The 21959-nt window shown below is 46.8% G+C and overlaps 2 protein-coding genes across 7 annotated transcripts in view; both read left to right on the forward strand.

Moving 5' to 3' along the window:
- Nucleotides 1-4012, forward strand: part of caskin2b (CASK interacting protein 2b) — a 47185-nt gene extending 43173 nt beyond the window's left edge. For 5 of the 6 annotated variants that reach the window (XM_088007836.1, XM_088007837.1, XM_088007834.1 and 2 more), the window contains 2 exons: nt 1313-1577; nt 1653-4012. In XM_088007836.1, the coding sequence (XP_087863962.1) occupies nt 1313-1577; nt 1653-1749 (362 nt within the window). In that variant the 3' untranslated portion in view covers nt 1750-4012. The remainder of the gene's footprint in view (nt 1-1312; nt 1578-1652) is intronic. The other variant, XM_088007835.1, reaches the window with a different exon arrangement.
- A 300-nt stretch (nt 4013-4312) lies between these two features.
- Nucleotides 4313-19353, forward strand: mvp (major vault protein). Its single transcript, XM_015011623.2, has 18 exons — nt 4313-4473; nt 7748-7926; nt 8145-8340; nt 8424-8547; nt 8719-8850; nt 8933-9027; nt 9826-10062; nt 10246-10368; nt 14071-14292; nt 15973-16208; nt 16283-16480; nt 16548-16692; nt 17587-17798; nt 17875-17991; nt 18073-18199; nt 18460-18648; nt 18732-18885; nt 19007-19353. Exons 2-17 carry the CDS (start codon nt 7763-7765, stop codon nt 18855-18857), a joined length of 2643 nt encoding a protein of 880 aa, XP_014867109.2. The 5' UTR covers nt 4313-4473; nt 7748-7762; the 3' UTR covers nt 18858-18885; nt 19007-19353.
- Nucleotides 19354-21959: the final 2606 nt, after the last annotated feature.

The following is a 21959-nucleotide window of genomic DNA, read 5'->3' on the forward strand; positions in this document are numbered from 1 at the left end:
GTATAATATAGAGGTGGTTCCCCACTAAATTATATAGAAGGCTTGCCCAGTCACTCTTTCACTCATGGTTTTTCCGATATTTTCTCCAAGTGTTTTCTGGGTAAAAGAGACTAATGAATACGTTCCGTCCCGTCTGGTTCAAAGAGGCAACCAGCAGGGTTCAAGCTTCTGCTGCTTCTCTCTTCAGGTGGAACCTGGTGATGGACCCTGCTTCTGAATGGCTTCAGTCTGGTGTCAACACATTCACCAGTGCCTGTCAGTCAGGATTAAGGGTTGGAGTCCACCAGGTCTTTACTCGGACTTGACTTCTCTCTTAACTTCAGGCTTTATGATTTTGGTTACCTGTCCTGTCTCCAGACACCACAGTGTTCATTTGAGAGATTCCCAGCGTTTCTGTTGTTGGTTTGAGTTTTCTAACAGTCTTACAGTCTTAACTTGACGTTCATAGCAGCCTCTGTCCGGATTCTCTTGACTTGTTATGTTTTGGTCCTGGTTTATGACTTGTCTTTCCTGACTTGTTTTGTCTTGAGACTACCTGGTTTTCCTGGACTCTTCCTGTCTCAAGGTTGGTCAGCTGGTCTTGAATGAGTTTGTAAGATATTGTACCATTTCCTGTCTTTGTTGGGATTCACTAGTTTTGTCTTGGTTGTATACAGTGTTTGGTGGACTTTTACCAGTCTTAACTTGGGACTCGTTTTGCTTTGGTTAGGATATACTTTCTCTCCTTAGGAGATGAAGCTGATCTCAGATTTATTTATTTAGTTTTTTTTCCCAATTTTGTTTGGGATTTTCAGCTTATTACTTGAAACAAATCCATCTTTGAGTGTTTTCCACTATTGACTTGACATTCCATGATGTTAGTATGGAACGTTTGTGTTTTAGTTGGAATTTCTCGGTGTCGTCTTTCACTTTTCTTTCTGTCTGGACTTGATATGTTGTTAGAACTTACCTTCCTTGACTGGAGATTTTCTGGTCTTTCTGGGTCTTTCCAGTTTGAGTTGGTATTTTTTAATGTGACTTACCTTTTTTATTTATTGGCTAGAACTCAGGCTGGAGACTTGGTCTTTAATTAGGATCTTGAACTGGGCTTGGCTGGGATTTTCTGTCTCTGACTTTCAAATTGTGTTAGAACTGAATGGTTTTGTAGAGGAAGCTGTGAGACTTGGTCTCACAACTTGTGACAAGTTGTGACTTGCAGTGTTGTAGAAGACTTGTTGGTCTGGACCAGACTGGGTTGGGACTCGCTGGTCTTCTTTAACCCAAACATTGACAGTCGTGGGTGTGAAACTTGTTCTCATGTTGTGTTCTTCAGGAGGACGGTCCTCTCCCACATTGACAGTCAGTGTGGTCCAAAGCGTGGCGTTTGCCTCCTCAGCAGCCTCCGGGCCGACAGCTCTGGGTCCTCCGGCCCCTCGCAGCCCCTCTCTGGCTGCCAGGAGACCCGTGGGGAGTCCTCTGTCTTCTGAGTCGTCTTCTGAGACAGAAGAGGTCCAGCAGAGACTGGACCAGACCAGCAGCTCTCTAGCAGCGGCTCTGAAGGTCGTGGAGACGAAGCTGACCCAGGACGGCAGCGAGGGGTGAATATTCGTCCTTCCTGTTTCCTCTGGATGCTTCTCTCTGGTGCTTTAACCATCTGTCTCTGGTTTCACCAGCAGGGGGAGCTCTGTGAGGTCAGCAGGGACCATCTTGGATGACATCGGCAACATGTTCGACGACCTGGCCGACCAGCTGGACGCCATGTTGGATTAAAGATTTAACGTCAGGATCGCCGCTCCGCCTGCTTCGGGTTGCTGTCGGAGAACAGCGGCGCTGAACTGGATCTGCTGCTGCAGCACCTTTCAGCCAGAGCCATGATTACTTTAGATATTTCACCTGGAAGTTTAATGTCTTTATAATTGTGCAGCCACAAAACCTTGAGTCTGTTTAGATCCATGATCAGGTTCAGAACGGTTCTGCTGGGATCCACCAGCAGACACAGCTCATCATGTTTCAGTAACAAACATGTTAAAGTTATCTTGTTTCTTTGAGGAAGACTTTGCGGTGTGGCGCCATCTGGTGGCCACCGCTGGTATTGCACCAACATTTAAAACGGAAGTTATGTTGTGGCTCTGCAGCTCCGTCGGGTTCTTTAAGCTGCCGGTTCTGGTTCCAGGTCCAGAAATTCACATCATGTTTTATCAAATATGGAACCATCCAGAACCGGCCTTGACCCAGAAAAACCCAGCCGAGTTCTGGAGAACTTTCTTAAACCCGAATTTGAACTGGACCCAAAGTCCAACAAGGCCCGGCAGGAGTGAGCTGGAGAAAGGGAGGTGAAAGGTCAAATGAACGGTTCTGGAGCAGAACCGAAGGTCCAGAACCGGACGGGGTTCTGGCTGGAGTCAAACTATTCTTCAGCTCTCCGTGGATTCAACACCTGCTGGATTTTCTTCCAAATTTGTAAAAAGATAATTGGGAACATTAGCTTAGCATGCTAGCATGGGTTGTTGCTCAGCAACGTTGCTAAATGTATGGTTTCTATTTATAAGTTACTGAATGTTAAAATGTCAAGACGTGGAAATTAATTCAGAAGCAGAATGTCATTAGATGAAGTTTATCGTTTTAAGGTTTTCTTTGCGTTTTGACTCTGATCCTGCGTTCATTTCCCGCTCGGTGAAGCGGTTCGGTATCACTGACTTGTTCGGACCTTCAGAACCAGACCAGGATGACTTCTCGCTCTGGATTATAATCCAGCAGATGCGGTCTGGTTCTGGTTCAGCTGCCCTCTGGTGGCGCTGAGACGCGATGCTGTTGGACCGCCCGGTTACTGAACAGGTGTTTTATCTGACATACCAGTAAATCCTGCAGACGTTATGGTAATGCGCATGCGCACATCGATGCTACGTCACATACGGTTTACTCAGCAGATTTTTTTTATAAATCCGTCATACCTGTCTCATTTTGTGTGTTATGTTTCTCAGAAGTTTACGGTAAATTTTATCTAATTAAGCTGCTATGTTAATCAATCATATTAACATAAATGACTTTTGCTGTTACAGATTTGGTCGGGATATTTTGTCCCTATAGCTAATCTACCTTTTTAATATTTTAATACTTCTTTAGAAAACTGCACGGAATATGTCCTAATAAAAGCTCATGAATAGCTGGATGCTGACTGAAGCTGCAAGCAGAACATCACCTCTTTCTGGACGCTGCGTGGAAATAACTAAATTTTTCTTAGTTTATTTCTTTTATTTACCGTAAACTTTTGAGAAATATGTCTTTCTGATCTGGCCCGGATGCACCTCTGCTCCAACAGAACCGAGCCGGGCCCATCAGAATTATTTTTGGATTTGAAAACTATTTAGATCTAAATATGTTTATTAACCATCAGCACAAACGAACCAAAGCTTTGTACCTAGTTTATTTTTGGAATATTTTACTGTTGTTCCTCAAATGTCCGGCATACCTTCCTCCTCATCATCATCTTCATCACAGGAAGGAGAGGTTTTTTTTTTTGTTTTTTTTTAAAGAAGTTTCTGTCTTCTAACGTTAAAGACTTTTATTGTGAAACAGTCACAGGAAGTCACCAGCCAGTGTTGTCATGTTCTCTGAATTTTAACTTAAACTCATTACTCTGTTTATTATATTTACTGTGTTTTGTTGAAACGGGATAAAAGTAGAGGACAGAGGTGTTGTTCATGTTGTTGTCCAGCAGGGGGCGCGATTTAACTTCATGGAGGAAGTGATGGTGATCCTATCAGTTAATTGGGTTTCCGTCAGTCTGGGAGGAATCGGCGTTGTAAATATTTATTCCTAAGTAAGAGCAGTCATTATTTACAGCTGTGTTCTCTTGTTGTTTTTATGGTGGCATTAAAATCGCCGTTTTGCTTAAATTTTTATGATGACACGTTTTTACTTCCACAGTTTTCATCTCCGGTTAAATAGACTTTGCACCAACCAGCGGCAGCCTGAGAGGAAATGAACACTGTCCCTTTAATTCCATAATAAAGGCTTGTTACAGGAAACCAAACATTTTAATTCATATTAATCATAATGGTGTGTTTCTCCTTTACGAAGCAGAAGGAAAGAACGTTCTTCCTGCAGAGTCGCGTCCTCAGGTTATATTCAGGCTTTAAGCCACGCCCACACTATTATTAAAGGATTTTATTTTAATTTTTCAGTCTTGCCCTTTTCTTCATGTGATTAGTGGATCGGTCGCTTTTACAGGTTCTGGTTCAGTAGTTTTTATTTTTTACAGTGTGGTTCTCCCTGAGGAACCTCTACCCGACCTGGTGACGCAGCAGCTGCTGCCGCAGACCGTAAACCACGTGACCCTCCCGTTCCTCCGCTGCCACGCCCACTCCGTCCCTTCCCAGAACCGAACAAGTTCTGGTCTCAGTCCCAGGTCCAGTTCGTCCAGGTCCTCCGATCCGGAGCCGTGAGAGCGGAGCCTGAGCTGCTGTCTGCCCGTCGAGCTGCGCCCTGAGTCCGGTAAGAGGCGCCGCTGCTGCGAAAGGAAAGAAAAAAAAAAAAAAACTTTTACACTTCCGCAATTCTCTGAAAAATATTCTGCTAGGTGAACTCAAGCCGAACCCGTCCTATACCGGAACACTGGGCCCGCTCTGAATCTGCTGCGTCCACCACATTAAACCAGTTTTATTTCCAGCTTTATTTTAGACGTATTTACGTTTTAAGGTAAATCCGTTAAAACTCCTTATCTGAATTAAAACGCGCCTCTGCTTCATCTTTAGGATCAAAGTCTTAATTTAACATTTTGAGGACAAATTTATGTTCATCTGTGAGGAAAACAAGACTTGGCAGATTTCTCTTCTCCACTTTAAGCAGCTGGAATTTATTAGACAGCGTAGGAGGTATGGAAGTCCAAAGGTGCCAAAAGTTCGTTACCATACAAACTACAGCATCACTAAAATGCGTTATTCCAGAAAGAGAGGATTCTGCCCTCTTTTTAAATTATTTTTGTAAAAAAACAACAAACATTTAAAGAATAATAAATAGTTTAATTAGACAGTAACTGCTTTATCCAGATAGTTTAATTCACACCTAATTCTGGTAAATTACAGTAAAATTATTAGATTAACTCAATCAATCACACAAGTCTTGGTCCATAATGACACAATCACTTATTTATGAAAACTGAATTTTACTTTTGTTCTATTAGCTACAGAAAACATTTTAATATTCTGCTTTTATCTGTAAAAAATAACTAAGAAGAAATGTGGTTTCAATTGTCCATAAAACTAGTTAACATGTTCATGCTTGTGTGGCCTATGTGGTTTTGGTGGCTTCTATCGGTGTGGTAATGAACGACAAGGAGCTGCTCAAGTTGGCATCAGCTGTTTCTTTAATTCTCCATCTGCATTTCACAGAACGGGCATGGAGGTAAGGTCAGTCTCTGGCATAAAACAAGCTCCTCGTCAGTGATCCTCATGGCTCTGAGGATTACCCATAATACAATAACCACAATAAAATAATTTAAAATTACAGTGATCGTATAGTGGATTTTGTTTTACAATAAAAGGACAACCAGTGAGTCTCCTTTTTAGAGAAAATAAAGTAACTAATTAAAATGTTCTGAAAAATAAAATAAAATGCTGACATTTTATTTACTGGATGCCATTTTTATGTTTTAGTTTATATAACCTTGCATTTTAGAACAGTGCAGAAACATAAATTAACCACATCATTGTATGAAACTGTTAATATAAAACTCAGTGTCATGCTAACCATCTGCTACAGGAGATTTGGTAAAACATACCTGCATTTCACAGAACGGGCATGGAGGTAAGGTCAGTCTCTGGCATAAAACAAGCTCCTGCAAGGAGGAGCCATAATGTTACCACGTGGGAAATTCCCACTGCACTTTCCCACGAACTAAACATTCTCAAACACGACAAAAACGACATAATAACAGAACTAGCGTGACCCAGACCGAACATATTTCAACAATATGCAAAAACGACAACCACAAGCGCACTTCACAAAATGCATTAATAATATTTCTTTAACACATGACAGAGACACGTTACCTCGTCAGTGATCCTCATGGCTCTGAGGATTACCCATAATACCTCGCTCTTTCTAGGGTGAATGCAATACAACTTTTTACCAGCAGATGGTGCATTTTAGCAGGATTTAACCTCAACCATTTTAACTATGTTACACTTGTTGTTTTCTTTTTAAATGTTGCAGCTTTAATGTTTTCCCATAAAGGAAGACAGAATCAGGTTTATTTGGTGGCCTCAATCTCATTTAGTGTTACCTAGCTTTTAGCGTTAGCCTCCAGCAGAAACAGGCCATTAGCCGTTAGCCAATAGGAGAAACAACCCTGAACTGATTAGCAAGTGTTTGCTGCTGATTAGGCTTTGTGGAACCGACCAATCAGCTGTGGGGGCGTGGCTCTGGGATTCCAGGTGTTTGCTCTTCCTTAAGAGTTCCTCCTCCTCTCATTGTCTCCTGCTCATCATCCCAGGAGTTGACCTTTGACCTTCTCAGGATGGCCAAAACGCTGAGATGATTCTATAACGCTGAAATATCCACCGGTTCTGATGAGTCCAATTCCTGGTGCAAAAAACTGGATGGTTGTTGGTTCCAGTAACCAGCTGAGGCGAACAGACCCCGCAGGACCCGGTTGGACTGGTTCCACCACATTCTGCCGGACCTTTGGACCCGAGTTTTCCCCCAACTTACCAGGAATTGGACTCAACAAAACCGCAGCAAAGACACCATTACTCTGACCTCCATGTTTGATCTGAGCTACAGAACCTGAGCGGTTCCTGAACCCTTGACAGCAGAACCTCAGCAAGGTGACAAAGCCCAACAGCTGACATTTAAATAAAAAGCAGATCTCTAATGGCTTTCATTAAACATCCTGACAGGAAGTATCAGTCAGGTTTACAGGAAGGGATTCTAATTTCCTAGCTGATCTTGAACGCAGCATCTGGCTTATTGGTTCAGAGGCTGAAATATTGAAGTTTGACAGGAAAACATTTTCTCTGCTTTTATTATTACTGATGTTATGAAGCTGCAGATGTTTGATGGAAACGACCTTCATCTCTTCAGAACCACGAAGTGATCTGACCCAAACCGAAGCACCAATCAGGACAGACGTTTCATATTTCAGTGGAAATTATTCAAGTTGAATCGTTCAAGAGTTGAACCTCAGAAATCAGTGAAGATTGGAGATGATCTTTAAAAACGATGAAAATGTCGACATGTTGAGGTTCTGTTGGTTCTGGAGGTTCTGTTGGTTCTGGAGGTTCTGTTTTTTCTCCGTCGGGATTCAGATGACGATTAAATAATTTATCTTTAAAAATCAGTTTTTCAGACAAATTCAGTTAAATCTAAAAATATACTTGAAATATAAACTGGCCCTCTGAAACAAATTTAATATATGAAATGAATACATGTAACTTTTATAAATCAGGAACGGGCCAGACTGAAATGGGTTAAAAAAAATTTTATATTTCATATTTCAGCCCAAACTAATTTAAAAGGAAAAAACTGATAATAAAATTAAAGTTATTTTCAAACATAAAGATTTGAGCAATTTAATAATTGAATTAAACTACATTATTTATTTACCTGAACTGAACTGTTCCACTGACCTTTGGGCAGTAAAGGGAACCATCAGATCAAATGGTCTTTATCTGTTAAACTGATTTATGTGTCGATTTTTATCCAACTATTAAATCAGATTTTGTTTCAGTTTGGATCTGAATGAACCGGAGTCGTTTGTCCTCTGCAGAACTTGACCGTCTTCATGTCCAGAAAAGCAGGAAACCACGGACCAGAAATGGAGATGCAGGTGGACTCATCCATCATCCGGATCCCGCCACATCACTACATCCATGTCCTGGACCAGAACACCAACATCGCTCGCGTGGAGATCGGACCGCTCACCTACATCCGCCAGGACAACGAGAGGTGAGTCCAGCTGAGGGTTCCCCTGGACGCATCACCGGAGACCTAACGCTAACCCTGGAGACGTTCAGGCGAACTGGCCGAAAGGTCTCGGGCCGAAACGTCTCGGGCCAACCGGCCGAAAGGTTTCGGGCCAACCTGGTTTCTCCAGGATCCATCTGGTTGTTTAACTTCCTATTGGGATCACTAAAGTATTTTTTAAACTGGATATGGTGTTTCAGGGTTCTGTTCCCGCCGGTCCGGATGATCATGGTCCCGCCTCGCCACTATTGCGTGGTGTCCAATCCCGTCGCCCGGGACGACGACAATGAGGTCCTCTTTGACCAATCGGGTCAGGCCAAGCTGCGCCACGCCGACCTGGAGATCCGGCTGACCCGGGACCCGTTCCCGCTCTACCCTGGAGAGGAGATCCAGCAGGTGGGGAGCGCCGCATGGCTGGACCTGTCTGATTCTGATCCTGGCCTGGTTCTGGATGTCTGACTCTCCGTGTTTTCCTCCAGAATGTGACGCCGCTGCAGATCGTTTACCCAGACACAGCGCTCCGTCTCCAGGCGCTGCTGGACTTTGAGGACGAGGGACGAGTGAAGCGGGTGGCTGGAGATGAGTGGCTGTTCGAAGGTCCAGGTTGGTGCGGTCTCAGGTCAGGGGTCATCTGGTTTTAGGTCCTGATAGAGGACTTCAGGTGGTTCCTTCACCCTGAACACTTTGACAGGTCTGGGAACTGTTAGAAACTTTAAGCGTTTGAGGGAAACCTGAAGAGTTTCTGTGTCTTTCCGGTTCCTGTCGCGGTCTCAGGGACCTACATCCCCCGGAAGGAGGTGGTGGTTCTGGAGACCATCAAGGCCACAGTGATCCGGGAGAACCAGGCCATCCGGCTCAGGGCGCGAAAGGAAGGCAAAGACCGCGGTGGCGTCCAGAGAGTCACAGGTAACGGTCGAAACCGTCCAACTGGACGGAAGCGGCTTTCAGGAGACGCTTCTAAAGGACAACCTGTCCTGCTGTTGTCCAGGTGAGGAGTGGCTGGTGAGCAAGGTGGGGGCGTACCTGCCGGGTGCTCACGAAGAGGTCATCGACATCGTCAATGCCTTCATCCTGACCGACAAGGTGACTGCGCCTCCACTGTCCCGTCCCTCTAATCCGTGACCTGCTGAGCTAAGCGCCACCTGGTGGTGCCATACCTGTGGGCGCCTGACAGCCTCAGAGTTCTGGTCGTTCCTCAGATCATCACCAGAAACCTCAGGATGTCAGTCGGTCACATCCTGACCTAAAACTCCAGCAGCCACCGACCTTTGAACCTCCACATGTTCAGACTGTTTCCTACTGCGTGACGTTAGAGTCTCAGTCTGGGTTTGACCTCAGAGGCAGATTTTCTTATTTTATATCTGGATCTTCTGATTCACCGTCTGCCGTCCAGCAATAATTTATCTGCAGCTTTTAAATAGCAAAGGCCCTGGATAGGTCAAAGGTTGCTGCCTTAGCATTTCCACAGACACTAGCGCCTATCCGCTGGCCTCAAACCAGTGGATTGGCGCTCTGCAGAGGTCTCAGTGTTTCAGCTTCCTGCTTTTTCTTTCAGATTTTGTAGAAATTCTCCACAAAAAATCTGCAGTTACACCCAAAAGTCCTCTGATTTTTACATTTTATTTTCAATCTTAAGGAAAGTTTCTGGAAGAGCAAAATCGGTTTCCTTTTAAAGATCCCATGTTCAGAGCTGGTGGGCGGGGCTTACGGCAGAGCTACGGCACAGCAGAGAGGGAGGGGGCGGAGCCTGTTTAAACTCAGTGCAAAGGAACCTTTTCCTGTAACATCACAAAGTTCTCCAGGCAGCTGTGATGTTCTACAGAGTAAAGTCTTTAAGAAACATGATGAGTTTCACCAGACTGAGATCTGCGTCGTTTCCAGAAAGCGCTGCATGTTCGCGCCCTGCGGCCCTTCAAGGACGCCGGCGGGCGTGAGCGGCGTACGGGCGAGGAGTGGCTGGTCACCATGGCCGACAGGGAGGCGCACATCCCATCTGTAGCTGAGGAGGTGGTGGGGGTGGTGAACGTCACCACCCTGAGCAGCAGGCAGTACTGCGTGATCCTGGACCCGGTCGGCACCGATGGGAAGCCTCAGCTGGGCCAGAAGAAGGTGGTGAAGGTGAGCACAGCACCAGTCTGAAATTAGCTTCTCAAATATTATTGTTTAAAATGTTTCTCTGAAAGATTTAGAAAGGTATAAATGAATCTGCAAATCTCCCAGCGGTTTGATTTCATTAAAGTCTTGAGTGAAGATCCGGGTCCTCAGACCTGACAGACCTGCTGTTCCTGTTCCGTCCTGCAGGGGGAGCGCTCGTTTTTCCTGCAGCCTGGAGAGGAGCTGGAAAACGGGATTCAGAGCGTGTACGTGCTGTCGGAGGAGGAAGGCCTGGTTCTGCGGGCCGTGGAGGCCTTTCATGACACGGAGGTGAGGAGCAACGCGTTTCTGTCCTGGATGCAGATTATTATTCTAGATTAGAGCTGAAGCTTCGTTAAGGAACATACTCTTTTAATTCATGCCATCCAGACCTGCCTACTCTACTTGTTGGATTTAGCTGCATTTTCACCTTCAAACTTTCAGTGAAATAAAGTTTGAAATCTGTGTTGAGGTTTTAGGACGTCAACATGGTTGAATTGGATTGGTTTCCACTAAATACCATGTGGGCATAGCGCTTAATCATTAACTTCCACCGAATAGTGTAAGAGTTTAGGACGGAGGTCTCATTCTCTCGGTCCGCGGGACGATGTCTGGTGGCCCCCCCGTGATATGAAAGTATAATATTAGTGGGGCCCACAGGGTGAGGGGCCTCTGAAGGGAGTCCCGCCCGCCGTTCCTCGTCATGGCTGACATTCGGTGCTAGGCTAAGCTACACTGACTTCATGCACACTACGCTTGTAACAACAGAGCGGCGGATGATGGACCAGTCCGGTACCAGTTTCCCTTCCCTGCAGTCGCCATTCCGGTTCTTTCTACCATTAATGCCAGGATCAAACGCAGAGAAAGGCGACTGCTACCGGGCTGCGTCATCCACCGCCTGTTTGACAAGTAGAAGCGGTGATGACGTCACGCGTTGAGACGTTCTCCATACGTTGCTAGCTGGCTAAAGACTTCTATGAAACGTAGAAGAAGAGCGACGCCAAGTGGAATAAACTTAGGGTGCGTTCACACTGCAGCCTGAAGTGACCCAATTCTGATTGTTTTTTTTGTTTTTTGACATAATGCGACCTGTATCTGATCTTTTCATGACAGTCTGAACAGCACAGGTCGGATTCTTTAAGAATGTGACCCATATCCGATCCACAGCCGAATCAGATGTGACCTAACCTCCAGGCCGCTGTTACGTCAATCCGCGTTTCCCCATCAGATACCGTTCCCCCACTGTAAAACAAGGGGAACGGTATCTGATGGGTAATATTGAGCATTAAAATGCATTGCCCTGTTTTTATTTCATATAGCACTGTGTGTGTGTGTGTGTGTGTGTGTATATATATATATATATATATATATAAACACCAGAGCAATAAAGGCTCAGATCTACCACACCAGACAAGACCCAAGGTGTAGGTTGTGCAAGGAGGCCTCTGAGACAGTCCAGCACATAACAGCAGGGTGCAAGATGCTGGCAGGGAAAGCATACATGGAACGACATAACCAAGTGGCGGGCATAGTGTACAGGAACATCTGTGCCGAATATGGACTGGAAGCCCCGAGGTCAAAGTGGGGAACACCCCCAAAGGTGGTGGAGAATGACCGAGCTAAGATCCTGTGGGACTTCCAGATCCAGACAGACAAGATGGTAATGGCGAACCAACCGGACATTGTGGTGGTGGATAAAGAACAGAGGAAAGCCGTTGTGGTGGATGTAGCAATACCAAGTGACCACAACATCAGGAAAAAGGAGAAACTGGAGAAATACCAGGGCCTCAGAGAGGAACTGGAGAAGGCCTGGAAGGTGAAGACCACAGTGGTGCCTGTGGTCATCGGGGCCCTCGGGGCAGTCACCCCCAAACTGGAGCAGTGGCTCAAACAGATCCCAGGAACAACATCAGACATCTCAGTCCAGAAATGTGCAGTTCTAGGCACAGCCAAGATACTGGAGGAGAACCTGAAGCTCCCAGGCCTCTGGTAGAGGACCCGAGCTCAGAGGATGAAAGAGACCACCCGCGGAGGGTGAGAGGGGTATTTTTTTTTTTTATATATATATGACATGTATATATATTATTACTATTATTTATTATTATTATTATTATTATTACTATTAGTTTCCCGCAAAAACGTGAAGAAAGTGTGACCTCTTTGCCGAAACATGTTGTTTGAGCTTTTACGGTGTCCGTAGTTCCCCAGAGAAGCGCGTGCTTTCTCAGTGCTCATGACGAATACGCGCGTATTTTTTCGCCTGGGCGGAGCGGCAAGAAGACTCAGGGGGAACCGTATCTGATGGGGGAACGTGGATTGACGTAACTGAACATCACTGATACTCTACAAATTCTGCGTCTTGATATGGGCCAGCGGGAAGAAAAACAACTATGACGGACTATAATGAGGATTAAGTTGTTAATATGCTGCTCCGGTTGGACAACAACTTCAAATATGTAAGCTAAGCTCCACCATTAGCCTCCATGTTTACTTCCGCAAACACTGAGCACTTCTTCTTTTCATGGCGGTTGGCAGAACACTGAGAACGCTGACGCTATGGCGCCCTCTACTGCGCATGCGGGACACTTTCAGGTCGTTTGCCCATTCAGACTGCAGAAAACATACAGGTCGCATTTACTGGCTGTGTGAACGGCCCGGCGAAAAAAGTCCGATTTGACAAAAAAATCGGAATTGGGTCACTTCAGGCTGCAGTGTGAACGCACCCTAACGTTTGTCACACCCTCATCATGTCTTTGTCAATCCAAAGCCTGCAGTTCATGTATTGGGTAAATAATTAAATGTTGATGACATTTGAGGATATTTTTTAAATGTTTTTGTGCAATCCTTCATGCGGCCCAGCCTCACCCAGACTCTGCCTCCAGCGGACCCCTGGGACATTGAGTTTGAGACCCCTGGTTTAGGAAGTTGGCATTAGCTTCCAGTAAACACTGTGTTGGTTTGGTAATTTAGCGTTCGCTTCAATTAAATACTATTGAGGTAGCAAGTTAGCATTAGCTTTCATTGAATAATGTGGTTTTATATAGCTATAGCATTAGCGCAGCTAGCTCTTTAGCTAGCGGAGCCTCCTCTGGTTCTGAGTTGCTCTTGAGGGTTTTTTGGGTTTTCCCTTCTGGTTGCTTCAGAGCTCCAGCTGCTCTGTTCCTTTGGGTCGGTTCTGTTTTTACACCAGAAGTTTTCTGAAAACAGATTTAAATGTGAAGCTGCTGAAGCAGAAAAACGGATCCAACAATCAGCAGGAAGTCGGTTCTGACCTGTGAGCGGATCAGGCCTCTGAATAGTCTGAGTGGAGGATCTGAGGGCCAGGCGAAACCGGGTTGGAGCAGCAGAACCAGTTTCTGCTGAAAGGTTGCAGCCACGCCTCGGATTATTGTTCTGACTGCAGCTTCCAGGAAACGGTGGGTGTGGCTCATAGCAGGAATCGTCACGAAGCGGGCCGGCGGCGGGTCGCAGCCAGAGGCAACAGGCCTCTGTTGAAGGAAAACCTCCATCCACCACCTGGATTAGATCCAACGGATCACTGAGAGAGACGACCGGCCGATCAGTTCACAGAACCAGAACCAGGACCGGAACTTGTTTAATGAAACTGACGCTGCGTTAAAATGACTCGGCGTAACAAATGGTTCTTTGTAAATCCACCTACAGGTTCACATATATTCATACGCCCCTTTCTGGCTGATGTTTCATCCAGTTTCTGCACCAGGCCCACAGCATGACACCACCACCACCATGCTTGTTCAGGAGTTTTGTTGCTTTCTGTCTCCATAAACTGAAAATCATTAGATCAGAACAAAATGTCTCCATAACGCTCCTCTTCCTCTTCTTGTCTCAACCATTTTATTTCCAATCCTGGTTTCAAACGCAGAACCCTCCCTCCCCCTCGCTCGCCCTCTCCCCCTCGCTCGCCCCCTCCCTCTCTCCGATGCATTGCTGCATTAACCCTTCTCTCCATCCTCCCCCGCCTCTCTCTGTCAGTACGAGGAAGCAGCGGAGGACGAGGAGGACGAGGAGCTGATGCAGGAGAGCGCCAAGCGTTCGCGGCGCAGCGGCATCCTCCGTCGCCCCGGAGACCGCTGGATGCTGCGCGGCCCCCTGGAGTACGTCCCCCCCGCCAGCGTGGAGGTCCTCCTGAAGCAGCGTGCCATCCCATTGGATGAGAACGAGGGCATCTACGTCCGGGACATCAAGACTGGAAAGGTGAGCAGGGAGGGGCGGGGCTTAAGACGTGCTGCAGGTCAAATGATAATTGAGCTCAAATATTCAGTTCTAGTTGCAGCGTTCGAAGTTCAGGCCAGTTTCCAAGCAACTTTCTGTGAAAGGTTGTCAGGAATATAATAATCCAGATTACTGGAGATTACCTGAGGATCTGAATATTCCACATCCTCACTCCGTCCTGTTCTCACTCTGATGCTTATTTCAGTTTTCTTCCAAAATCTACATGGAGAACAAAACAATTTTTATTCTTTAATGAACTTAAATGACTGGATTTCTGTCGACTGGAACTAAACATGAAGTCAGGCTGAGGCAGAAAGTAGCTGGAGCTGAGAAATGCTGCCACCTGGTCCCCAACCCCTGGTCCGCGGACCAATTGGTACCGGGCCGCGCAAGAAATAATTAAATATTTCTGTTTTATGTATTATTTGAGTCTGGAGGATCTTTTATTTTGAAAATCCTGTAACCGGATTCTCTGTTACTTGCGCGCCAACACTGAGCCACAAGCAGCAAAATGAGTAAGAAACGGATCAGATGTCTTTGGAAAGTTTCTTTGCAAAGGGGAAAAGGCCCAGAGAAGAGACAGGAGGATGGATTTATCCCGGACCGGTAGGTGAGTGAAACATTACAAGCCGCTCTGAGTAACATGAGGCGACCGGCTGCTAATGAGGCAATGAAGCTTCAAACTGCTTCACCTCGTAGAGACCCAGCAGGCTGTGGATATAAGCAACACTTCGGGTGTCGTTGTCTCCATCACTCCCAGATGGACCGTCTGGTTGCAGAGAAACAAGCTCAGGGCTCCGTTAGTCTTTATCGTGAGTTAAAATTTTCACAAAAGTAAAATGCTCGTTTTTGTGGCGCATCTGTATCTTATTTTGAAGGATATGTAAACGTTACCATAGCGACCAGAGTGAGAGCGTTTGGGCAGTGGTCGAGAGGAGATGAGTAGAGCTGTGAGTCTTAAGTCTGGTTTAGACGGAAAGATTTAAGGATGTCGGCCGATTCTCCAAACCTCTGTGACCACAGAGCTGATAAAAGTACAACAGGTTCGATCGGTTCGTGTTCAGCCTCAAGGCAGGAGCAACACGAACTGATTCCAGTCACAAACATCCTGATTCCAGAGGATAATCCACAAAACCCCCAACATAGCATACGGGAATTTAGAATGACCAAACATGGATGACGATGTAGAAGCAATAGCCGCTCCATCTGCTGCTCTATGATTAGGAGGTGACTGTGTTTTTTCATAGTTGACATTTTTAACTGAATAAACATAAACATAGATAATAACGACCTTTACATATAATAATAAACATTTCCACATATCATCTCCATATGTCAGCTGTTTGGGATTCCCCTCTGTTCTGACGTCACCGCGCTTTCTGATTGGCTACCTGTCACATTCAGCAGGTTGTGTTCCCAGTCAGGGAAGGGAAAACCCCACAGGCTGCGATGAAAAGGCCAAGACAACCAAACTGGGCATATTCAGGATTTAGTGGGAGCACCAACAGTTAGAAGCCTGATCTGATGGTTCACTCAGAAGTAACTCCAGCTGAGTTACTTCTGACCTTTGACCTTGTCAGCTGTGATTATTTTTGGGCTTCCTACATTGAAGCCCTCTGCAGTTCCCTTGTTGCCATGGTGATAACCCCGTCCTGGCTCCAGGTGCGTGCAGTGATCGGACACACCTACATGCTGAACCAGGACGAGGAGCTGTGGGAGAAGGAACTTCCTGCCAACGTGGAGGCGCTGCTGGCGACCCGCCGCGACCCGCTGGCCGACCGCTCCAGTCACCGCGGCGGCGAGGACGGCCGGCCGAGGGACAAGACGCGCGTGGTGACCTTCAGGGTCCCCCACAACGCCGCCGTGCAGGTCTACGACTACCGGGAGAAGAAGGCCAGGTGAGGCGCCGCCCTCGGGGCGCTTGGCGGCAGCGGGCGAGGAATCGGCTGACGGCGGCGCCGTTTCTCCACAGGGTGGTGTTCGGACCCGAGTTGGTGATGCTGGGGCCGGACGAGCAGTTCACCGTTCTGTCGCTGTCCGGGGACAAACCCAAACGGGCCAACGTCATCAAGGCCATCTGCCTGCTGCTGGGGCCCGACTTCTGCACCGACATCATCACCATAGAAACGGCCGACCACGCCCGCCTGCAGCTGCAGCTGGCCTACAACTGGTAACCAGGCGCCGAGCAGAGAACATTTGTCCCAGTTCTGGTTCTGAAGTCGATCTCCGTCTTTCAGGCACTTTGACGTGAAGATCCCAGCAGAACCGGCCGCTGCCGCGGCGCTGTTCTCCGTCCCGGACTTCGTGGGCGACGCCTGTAAAGCCATCGCCTCTAAAATCCGAGGCGCCGTCGCCTCGGTCCAGTTTGACGACTTCCACAAGGTCAGAACCCGCTTCCACCTACAATCCTGTTTAACTGGGTCGGAACCAGAGATTAATCAACCGACAGTTACTGAAAAGGTTCTGGTTCCACTGGCGTTTTATTCCTATTAAGAGGAAGTTTTCCTTCCCACTGTCGCCTCATGCTTGATCGGGGGAGGGGCTTCTCAGGCTCAGACCAGCCCAGGCGGGTCCAGGTCCAATTCTGTAGTTTTTAGGTGAGGAAATGGAATGAAATTATTTTGAAGTCTCTTCAAAATAAGAGCATGAACGTGAATGTCTACTTGAAGTTTATAAGCAAATCCAAATGTTTATTCAACTGATAGTTTACCAAAGAGACAAGAAAATTAGAATTCATCTGGGGAAGCTAGGCTCTAACCGACTTCAAGTTAGCAAACATTAGCTCCACTGCTGGCGCATTAGCAACCATTAGCTCCTCTGCTGGCGCATTAGCAACCATTAGCTCCTCTGCTGGCGCATTAGCAACCATTAGCTCCTCTGCTGGCGCATTAGCAACCATTAGCTCCTCTGCTGGCGCATTAGCAACCATTAGCTCCACTGCTGGCGCATTAGCAACCATTAGCTCCACTGCTGGCGCATTAGCAACCATTAGCTCCACTGCTGGCGCATTAGCAACCATTAGCTCCACTGCTGGCGCATTAGCAACCATTAGCTCCTCTGCTGGCGCATTAGCAACCATTAGCTCCTCTGCTGGCGCATTAGCAACCATTAGCTCCTCTGCTGGCGCATTAGCAACCATTAGCTCCACTGCTGGCGCATTAGCAACCTTTAGCTCCTCTGCTGGCGCATTAGCAACCATTAGCTCCTCTGCTGGCGCATTAGCAACCATTAGCTCCTCTGCTGGCGCATTAGCAACCATTAGCTCTGTGTGTCCAGAACTCGAACCGGATCATCTGCTCGGCCGTGTTCGGCTTCGATGAGAAGCTGGCTGTGCGTCCCAACCTGCGCTTCGCCCAGAACAACCTGGTGATCAGCAGTGTGGACATCCAGTCTGTGGAGCCCGTGGACCAGAGGACCAGAGACGCCCTGCAGAAGAGCGTCCAGCTGGCCATTGAGATCACCACCAACTCCCAGGAGGCGGCGGCCCGGTCCGACATGCACCACGTCATCAGAACCTGCCGCGACGGGTCGGCCCCACTCATTGGGTTCCGTTTGTCCCTGCAGACACGAGGCGGAGCGCCTGGAGCAGGAGGCCAGGGGCAAGCTGGAGAGGCAGAAGATCACCGACCAGGCCGAGGCTGAGCGGGCCCGCAAGGAGCTGCTGGAGCTGGAGGCGCTGAGGTGGGTCAGCCGGGTTCGAACTGGCAGAACCGGTCCAGATGGCTGAGGTTCTCCTCTGACCGGCTCCCTGCTGTGTTTCAGCGCCTCGGTGGAGAGCACCGGAGCGGCCAAAGCCGAGGCCCAGTCCCAGGCCGAGGCGGCGCGGATCCGGGGTGAGGCCGCCGTCAACGAGGCCAAACTGAAAGCCGAAGCCCAGCGCATCGAGGCGGTACGCTCACACTTCTGGTTTCTGGTCGCTGTCGCGCTTCCTGTTTCTCATGCCAAGATCAGAGAACACTTCCTGTTTTTCGCCATGGCACTTCCTGTCATACCACTTCCTGTTTCAGTTCAACCCACTTTCTGTTTCTGATCTTCTGATAATCACCTCCAAAGGATGAAAATGGCTTCCTGCACGCTCTGGTCATTACAAGAGGCTCCAGTATTAAATGTCTCGCTCTTTGTGTCTCTTCCCGTCTCGCTGCCTCTCAGGAGGCGGAGCTGCAGCGGCTGTCGAAGGCGCGGGAACAGGAACTGGGCTACAAGAAGGAGCTGGACCGTCTGGAGGTGGAGAAGCAGGAGCGTCTGGCTCAGCTGGACAGTCAGCGCTTCAGGCAGATGATGGAGAGTCTGGGGAGCGACACGCTGAAGGAGATCGCCCGGGCCGGGCCAGAACTGCAGGTATGGTTCTGAAGCTGCAGGTAGGTCCGGAAGCGATCCGGTCGTAGTCTGGTTCTGACCCGAGGCTCTGTGTTCCTCTGCAGGTGAAGATGCTGCAGTCTCTGGGTCTGAAGTCCACTCTGATCACCGACGGCTCGTCGCCCATCAACCTGTTCACCACCGCTAACGGCCTGCTGGGGGCGCTGCCCGGACCGGGCCCGGCCCAGTGAGCTCAGATACCGTCTGCTCGGACCATTAGTAAGTCCTGGAGATGTTCTGGACCAGAGCGGTCCCAGGTTGGGTCAGAGGTTCCTGCTCTGAGCACCAGAACCGGTTCTGATGAATGAAGCGGTAAACTCTTCCTGGTTCTGTTTTCCAGGTGACGTGATTGGACCAACCGTCTTCTTCTTCCTGAGGAAACCCAACAGAACCGTTAGTGGGCCTGCTGCTGCTGAACCGGGGCTCCTGCTCCTGTCCTGGTTCTGCTGCATCAGAACCAGAACTAGCCGGGTTCTGATGATGTTCTGCCTTACAGCCGGCTGTCACTGCTCCAAAGGAATAAAAAACTGACATGTTTCAACTGGACTGGTTCGGTTTCACTGGCTTCGACAGCTAGCTCTGAGCTAACTAAATGTTTAGCTAGCTTCATTAAATATTTAGTTGAAACTGACATTTATTAACGGTGAAAATGCAACTTTGACTAATAAAGTTAATTTTTGGCAGTAATGGCACCCCGTACATTTCTGGCGCTGATATCCGTTTCCGGCCCTTTAAACTCCCACATGGTTTTTCTTCAGCAGTCGAGTCTTTCAGTGAATCTGCTGCTCCGACTCGGTCGGAACCGATCGGACCTACAGGCTGAGGTCGGTTTGTGATTGGCTGATGCTCCTAGCAGCCATGATGTGTCCAGCAGTGAGAAGCCTTCTGATTGGCTGTCGGTTCATGTTGAGTTCGGCTGCTTTCTCATTCCCGGTACCGATCCACATCTGAAGCGGATTGGTTCTGATCCAGTCCTGTTCGGTTTCTTTGTGGATGATCTGATTGTGAACCTTCCTGTCCTTCAGAGGTTAAAGGTCACAGTGTCTCATTCTCCTCATCTGCCCTTTGCCCATTTTTATAGACTTCGGCAAAGTGTATTACCCATAATTCATTGCTGCATGTGAAGTGTTGAGTTACAAGGCGGATTTATGGCAATGTTTTGTTTTTTCATCTTTATAGAAAATTCAAAGAAAATATCATGACGAGGCACATTAGTGATAAAAGGTTTGATTTGATAAACTGAGCAGAAAAAAAGAATAATAAACTGAGGAAAGTGAAACAAAATGTCACAAATGAAAGACAAACTTCAAACCTTAAATGAAGATATTAACATATTGGAATAAAGTTTGGTGATGTAAAATTATTTCACTTTAAAAATGGAGCTGATTTTTAGAAAGCAATATTTGTGAATAAAACTTAGGACTAAATATGTCATAATTCAACTCTTCATCCCTGTTGGATCAAATTTTATAATAAAACCTAAAGATGGAATAGATTTATTGTGTAAAATCCACTTTTGAAAACTTTCTAGAAACTAATGAAAAGTTACAGTTTAAAAACGTTTGTCTCAAAATCTCAGTCACAAAACGACAGGAATTGATATTTTAGAATGAATTTAGCAGAAAGTCATTAAAGGGGAAACTTTACACAATTATTGAACTAATATCAAGTTTTTTATGGCGGTGGAATAGAAAGCTGCTTGGTTCTTAACATGATTTTGAAATGTTTTCTTCTCAGACTAGAGGAGAAAACTGATGAATTATTGTTACATTTTTGGTTCATAAAGTCAACATTCAGTTTCTTTTAAAAAGGACATTTTTATTTTTCATATCTGCCGTATGTTTGTCCTGAACTTGATCTTTATTAGCTCCACTTTAACCTTCAGCTGCATAAACCAGATGGTTAAAAACATCAAGTCACACAGAGATAAATTGATTATTAGAACATTTTAACGTGTATTTTTTCCATCTTAGAAATATGGCGAAGTTCACAGAGCGAGTAAAGTATTGAAATAATTTTGGTTTCACTGAACATGACGGATTATATTGAATTTTCTGTATTCAACGAGTCATAAAACAAATCTCCAGCAGAAATACCTTTACTGCACATTTAGAATATTTTCTTCTAGTTGTTCTTAAACAAGTTGTAGTTTTTAGCAGCAGAAAGCCAAACGGTGACCAGTCCGCCATTTTGGATGTGAAGCTACGACCCAGGGCCGTTCTGACCCCTGACCCCTGATGTGACTTTGACTGAGCCACTCTTCACAGGGGCGCTGAGCACCGGACCGGGCCAGAATCTGCTGGTTGCTTCTGGTGTCTCCCATCTTCCTCTTGGACTTTATTCTTCTGCTGTTTCTCCAACTTCCTGCTTCAGCCTCACCTGGACAGGAAGTGTTTTCTTCAGCCTGATTTTCATTGGACGGTAGCCGGATGACCAGCAGGTGGCGCTGCGGCTCCAGGATGGGAGGAGGATGATGTTGGTTCTGTTTGAAACAGAACTTTAAAACGTTTGACGAAATTTTGTTAAATTTCAGCTGAATGTGTGCAGGATTTGGAAAATATGGACTTAATTTTCAGAGGAAAATGTTTATATTATAGATTTATCTTTTTTTATGTGGCCAGGCAGCATTTTGTCGCCTTTTTAACCTGCATATGGATGATTTATCTAAGCTGCTGAGTCGGTGTAGGACTGGCTGTCGGGTTGGTAGAGGAACCATCAACCACCTGATCTACGCTGACCATCCTGTGATGTTCTGTCCATGTAATGCTGGTCTGCAGCAACTGTTTAGGGTCACAGCATAACATTAAATATAATGCAAAGAAGAGCAACATCATGACTGTCAAGAGCAAAGAAGACTAAATGATCTTTTCCTGACTTCACCCTGTCTGGCAGCATCCTCCAGGTCACTGATGAGGTCAGATATTTGGGACATCACATCACCGCTGACCTGTCTGATGATGGATGTTTACAGGCAGCGTTGTACTCCATATGTACAAACTGATATTCCCCTTCGGAGGTTCTCCATGTGCTCAGCATCTGTCAAAACTAAACTTTTTAAAGCGTCTGTACTCCAACACAGCCCGCCTGTGGCGGCGTTACAGGAAAAGCAGCATGAATAAAATGATGGCATGAGGCCGAGTGGGATGGAGGAGAGAGTCAGATGTTTGAATGCCAACGTACCAACCTGGACTGCTGAGCTTCGAAACATTATGACCAGATGTAGAGACTCTGACCACCACCAGACTGACCACCACCAGACTGACCAGCATCAGACTGACCACCACCAGACTGAC

Source organism: Poecilia mexicana, unplaced genomic scaffold (assembly GCF_051168715.1).
Source record: "Poecilia mexicana isolate PSO_F unplaced genomic scaffold, ASM5116871v1 scaffold_8, whole genome shotgun sequence".
NCBI classification, from domain to species: domain Eukaryota; kingdom Metazoa; phylum Chordata; class Actinopteri; order Cyprinodontiformes; family Poeciliidae; genus Poecilia; species Poecilia mexicana.